The 6,000-nt window shown below is 32.2% G+C and overlaps 1 protein-coding gene across 3 annotated transcripts; it reads left to right on the forward strand.

The window, feature by feature from the left end:
- Positions 1-2,595: 2,595 nt before the first annotated feature.
- Positions 2,596-5,243, forward strand: LOC138929520 (uncharacterized). 3 transcript variants are annotated; one of them, XM_070288955.1, is made up of 4 exons: positions 2,596-3,258; positions 3,327-3,825; positions 3,887-4,204; positions 4,246-5,243. In XM_070288955.1, exons 2-3 carry the CDS (start codon positions 3,765-3,767, stop codon positions 4,195-4,197), a joined length of 372 nt encoding a protein of 123 aa, XP_070145056.1. In that variant the 5' UTR covers positions 2,596-3,258; positions 3,327-3,764; the 3' UTR covers positions 4,198-4,204; positions 4,246-5,243. The 3 variants fall into 3 exon arrangements, with proteins under 3 accessions (XP_070145056.1, XP_070145057.1, XP_070145055.1); XM_070288956.1 differs by having other exon boundaries at positions 4,266-5,243; XM_070288954.1 differs by having other exon boundaries at positions 3,887-5,243.
- The last annotated feature ends 757 nt before the right edge of the window (positions 5,244-6,000 follow it).

Below are 6,000 nucleotides of genomic sequence, written 5' to 3' on the forward strand. Positions count from 1 at the left end.
CAAATGTATTAGACGTGTAAAAACTAATATAAATATAAATTCTGAAGTGGATTCAGGCATTATTAGCTAAGTTGTGAACTTTTTGTTTACAAATTTACAATAGAGTATGCAAATGTATTAGCCTTCTAAAAACTAATAAAAGTACAAATTCTGCCGTGGATACATGCATTATAAGCGGAGTTGTGAACTTTTTGTTTACAAATTTACAATTGAGCATGCAAATGTATTAGCATTGTAAGAACTAATTTAAATATAAATTCTAAAGTGGATATATGCATTATTATCTGAGTTGTGAACTTTTTGCTTACAAATTTACAATTGAGTATGCAAATGTATTAGACGTGTAAAAACTAATATAAATATAAATTCTGAAGTGGATTCAGGCATTATTAGCTAAGTTGTGAACTTTTTGTTTACAAATTTACAATAGAGTATGCAAATGTATTAGCCTTCTAAAAACTAATATAAGTACAAATTCTGCCGTGGATACATGCATTATAAGCGGAGTTGTGAACTTTTTGTTTACAAATTTACAATTGAGTATGCAAATGTATTAGACGTGTAAAAACTAATATAAATATAAATTCTGAAGTGGATTCAGGCATTATTAGCTAAGTTGTGAACTTTTTGTTTACAAATTTACAATAGAGTATGCAAATGTATTAGCCTTCTAAAAACTAATAAAAGTACAAATTCTGCCGTGGATACATGCATTATAAGCGGAGTTGTGAACTTTTTGTTTACAAATTTACAATTGAGTATGCAAATGTATTAGCATTGTAAGAACTAATTTAAATATACATTCTAAAGTGGATATATGCATTATTATCTGAGTTGTGAACTTTTTGTTTACAAATTTACAATTGAGTATGCAAATGTATTAGCCGTGTAAAAACTATTATAAATACTAATTCTGAAATGGATACAGACATTTTTAGCTGAGTATGCAAATGTATTAGACGTGTAAAAACTAATATAAATATAAATTCTGAAGTGGATTCAGGCATTATTAGCTGAGTTGTGAACTTTTTGTTTACACATTTACAATTGAGTATGCAAATGTATAAGCCGTGTAAAAACTAATATAAGTACAAATTCGGCCGTGGATACAAGCATTATTAGCTGAGTTGTGAACTTTTTGTTTACAAATTTACATTTCAGTATGCAAATGTATTAGCATTGTAAGAACTAATTTAAATATAAATTCTGCCGTGGATACATGCATTATTAGATGAGATGTGAACTTTTTGTTTACAAATTTACAATTGAGTATGCAAATGAATTAGACGTGTAAAAACTAATATAAATATAAATTCTGAAGTGGATTCAGGCATTATTAGCAGCATTGTAAACTTTTTGTTTACACATTTACAATTGAGTATGCAAATGTATAAGCCGTGTAAAAACTAATATAAGTACAAATTCTGCCGTGGATACAAGCATTATTAGCTGAGTTGTGAACTTTTTGTTTACAAATTTACATTTCAGTATGCAAATGTATTAGCATTGTAAGAACTAATTTAAATATAAATTCTGCCGTGGATACATGCATTATTAGCTGAGATGTGAACTTTTTGTTTACAAATTTACAATTGAGTATGCAAATGTATTAGACGTGTAAAAACTAATATAAATAAAAATTCTGAAGTGGATTCCGGCATTATTAGCTGAGTATGCAAATGTATTAGACGTGTAAAAACTAATATAAATATAAATTCTGAAGTGGATTCAGGCATTTAGCTGAGTTGTGAACTTTTTGTTTACAAATTTACAAATGAGTATGCAAATGTATTAGCCTTCTAAAAACTAATATAAGTACAAATTCTGCCGTGGATACATGCATTATTAGCGGAGTTGTGAACTTTTTGTTTACAAATTTACAATTGAGTATGCAAATGTATTAGCCGTGTAAAAACTATTATAAATACAAATTCTGAAGTGGATACAGACATTATTAGCTGAGCTGTGAACTTTTTGTTTACAAATTTACAATTGAGTATGCAAATGTATAAGCCGTGTAAAAACTATTATAAATACAAATTCTGAAGTGGATATAGACATTATTAGCTGAGTATGCAAATGTATTAGACGTGTAAAAACTAATACAAATATAAATTCTGAAGTGGATACAGACATTATTAGCTGAGTTATGAACTTTTTGTTTACAATTTACAATTGAGTATGCAAATGTATAAGCCGTGTAAAAACTAATATAAGTATTTGCCGTGGATACATGCATTATAAGCGGAGTTGTGAACTTTTTGTTTACAAATTTACAATTGAGTATGCAAATGTATTAGACGTGTAAAAACTAATCTATATATATAAAAATGGAGACAAAAAATGTTACTAATGGCATCACAAGAGAACGGCTGGGCCGATTTGGCTCAAATTTTTTTGAGTTGTTTGTAATTGTCAGAAGAAGGTAAGAAGGTAAGAAAATTTTGGGAAGTCCTTCCGGAAAAGTCGCTAGCGGCTCAACAGATGGACACACTGTTGTATGTAAAATTCTGAAACACCCTACAAAGATCATAGCTGCGTTGAAATTCTGTATCAATGAACTCGGTAAAAAAATATTTAAACAAAAAAATCGAACTAACGAAGCATTACCAATTGGAAGTAATGCCTTCTGTTAGACGATCAAGACTTGGACGGCGTTCACGCAATGCAATAAGTATTCCGAATTCCCGTAATAGTCGGACGCAAGAGGAACGTACAGAAATAAATGCATCGATACGTGCCCAAATGGCACAGCTTCGCGCTCCACAAAAATCACCTCAAGCCCGACAAAATAATAGAGAAAGACGAGCCGCAAATGAAAACTTGAATCGCGCTGCATTCGCATACAATCCTGAAACATCCTACAAGGATCTTACCTGCGTTGTTATTGGTTCATTGTCTGTTGTATGTCAGCATTGCAATGCACTGAAGTTTCGGTTGGAAACCCCCGGCTTATACTGTGCAGGTGGCAAAATTAAATTGCCCGTTTTGGCTCATCCACCAGGGCCATTGTATTCGCTACTATATAGAAATTCAGCCCAATCAAACAGTTTCCTAAAGCTTGCACAAAAATATAACGGATGCTCCCCATATATAGTCGATGGCCCTGGCAGCTCGCACTATATATCTACATGTTAGTCTTAGTTTTATAAACTATTCTAACGTTCAATAAAATAAAATAAAAATAACGGATGCTTTCCAATTACGTCATTTGGAGTCGAGGTTTTTCATCAATCAGGCTACAATCCAAGTTATAAGGTAATGGCGTCTCTTTATTATCAAAAATAACAACTCACATTTTTTCGAAATTGCATTCCAACATTCAGATTCATGGGCAAATTCACCACCGAGCGGGCGCTTTGTTATCACCACAAAACAAAAATCTTAAATTCCTTCAGATCTATTTTATTGGTGATTCGGCAGTTGAACTAAATCACCGCTGTGCAATTTTTACTGAAACTTAACGTGAAATTATCGAACAATTGCAAAATCCTCTCTATGAGCATAATGAATTCGTCAGATTGTTCAAAACTGCATTGGATATAATGCATTATGACGAACACAAAATCATTATCAGCGCTGACAAAAGACCCACAGGTAGCCATGCAAGACAATTTAACGCTCCCACTATCAATGAACATGCAGTGGTGATTGTTGGCGAGAATGTGGAATAACGCGATATTGTTTTTAACCGTCGGGATAATGGCCAAGTGCAGCGAGTTTATGAGACTCATCGGTCACATGATGCTCTTCAATATCCGTTAATGTTCTGTCGTGGAGAAGATGGGTATCACTTCAACATAAAGATGGTCAATCCAACGACAGGTTTGTTTACAAGTCATCACTTCTTTTTGATTCTACAACTAAGTTTGAATTCAAATTCTAGGAGAAGAAACGAATAAGAAGGTCAACTCTATGAATTTTGATGCGTATCGATTGATGATTCGACTAGATGTTGACAATCATCTGTTAAGATACCACCGTTTGCTTCAACAGTATTGTGTCGACATGTACGTCAATGTAAAAACGGAACGTCTCAATTTCATTCGTTTTAATCAGTCGAACTTGCGGTCAGACGAGTACATTCACTTGCGTGACGCCATCGCTACTGAAGGACACGCGGCCAACATCGGTTGTTTGACCAATCTCCCAGCAACTTATGTTGGAAGTACGCGCCATATGCAAGGGCAAATTTAAAGGAGAGGTATGTAGTTCTTATCCCACGAATTCCTATTATTCCAACAGATCTTCCATTCCAATTCAAGACGATTCAGTTCCCAGTTCGATTGGCATTTGCGATGACCATCAATAAATCGCAAGGCCAATCGTTGGAAGTCTGCGGGATAAATCTAGAATATCCATGTTTTTCACATGGCCAGCTATACGTAGCCTGTTCGCATGTGGGAAAGCCGTCATCATTATTTATTTTTACACCGGATAACAAAACAAAAAATATTGTTTATCAGATCGCTCTCCACAGATTTCAAGTCAAAAAAATTTGTCAATCCAACGACAGGTTTGTTTAAAAGTCATCACTTCTTTTTGATTCTCAACTAATTTTGAATTAAAATTTTAGCCTAAAATTTTTAGGAGAAGATAGGAATAAGGTCAGCTCTATGAATTTTTATGCGTATCGATTGATGATGTTTCAACAGTACTGTTTCGACATGTACGTCAAAGTAGAAACGGAACGTCTCAATTTAATTTGTTTTAATCAGTCGAAGTTGGGGCGAGATAAAGTTCGCCGGGTCCGCTAGTATAAATATAAATTCTAAAGTGGATATATGCATTATTATCTGAGCTGTGAACTTTTTGTTTACAAATTTACAATTGAGTATGCAAATGTATTAGCAACTTTTTCTTTACAAATTTACAATTGAGTATGCAAATGTATAAGACGTGTAAAAACTAATATAAGTACATATTATGCCGTGGATACATGCATGATTAGCTGAGTTGTGAACTTTTTGTTTATAAATTTACTATTGAGTATGCAAATGTATTAGCATTGTAAGAACTATTATAAATACAAATTCTGAAGAGGATACAGACATTATTAGCTGAGTATGCAAATGTATTAGACGTGTAAAAACTAATATAAATATAAATTCTGAAGTGGATTCAGGCATTATTAGCTGAGTTGTGAACTTTTTGTTTACAAATTTACAATTGAGTATGCAAACGTATTAGCCTTCTAAAAACTAATATAAGTACAAATTCTGCCGTGGATACATGCATTATAAGCGGAGTTGTGAACTTTTTGTTTACAAATTTACAATTGAGTGTGCAAATGTATTAGCATTGTAAGAACTAATTTAAATATAAATTCTAAAGTGGATATACGCATTATTATCTGAGTTGTGAACTTTTTGTTTACAAATTTACAATTGAGTATGCAAATGTATTAGACGTGTAAAACTAATATAAATATAAATTCTGAAGTGGATTCAGGCATTATTAGCTGAGTTGTGAACTTTTTGTTTACACATTTACAATTGAGTATGCAAATGTATAAGCCGTGTAAAAACTAATATAAGTACAAATTCTGCCGTGGATACAAGCATTATTAGCTGAGTTGTGAACTTTTTGTTTACAAATTTACAATTGAGTATGCAAATGTATTAGCATTGTAAGAACTAATTTAAATATAAATTCTGCCGTGGATACATGCATTATTAGCTGAGATGTGAACTTTTTGTTTACAAATTTACAATTGAGTATGCAAATGTATTAGCCGTGTAAAAACTAATATAAATAAAAATTCTGAAGTGGATTCAGGCATTATTAGCTGAGTATGCAAATGTATTAGACGTGTAAAAACTAATATGAATATAAATTCTGAAGTGGATTCAGGCATTATTAGCTGAGTTGTGAACTTTTTGTTTACAAATTTACAATTACATGCATTATTAGCTGAGATGTGAACTTTTTGTTTACAAATTTACAATTGAGTATGCAAATATATTAGCCGTGTAAAAACTAATATAAATACAAATTCTG

The sequence above is a fragment of the Drosophila kikkawai genome, unplaced genomic scaffold (genome assembly GCF_030179895.1).
Source record: "Drosophila kikkawai strain 14028-0561.14 unplaced genomic scaffold, DkikHiC1v2 scaffold_272, whole genome shotgun sequence".
Taxonomy (NCBI): domain Eukaryota; kingdom Metazoa; phylum Arthropoda; class Insecta; order Diptera; family Drosophilidae; genus Drosophila; species Drosophila kikkawai.

What these genes read in the sequence shown, in the direction of transcription:
- LOC138929520 (XM_070288954.1), top strand. Translation starts at nt 3,765, where the DNA reads ATGTTCTGTCGTGGAGAAGATGGGTATCACTTCAACATAAAGATGGTC. An exon ending in GATGGTCAATCCAACGACAG is followed by an intron (nt 3,826 to 3,886) that starts GTTTGTTTACAA and finishes TTCAAATTCTAG; the next exon opens with GAGAAGAAACGAATAAGAAG.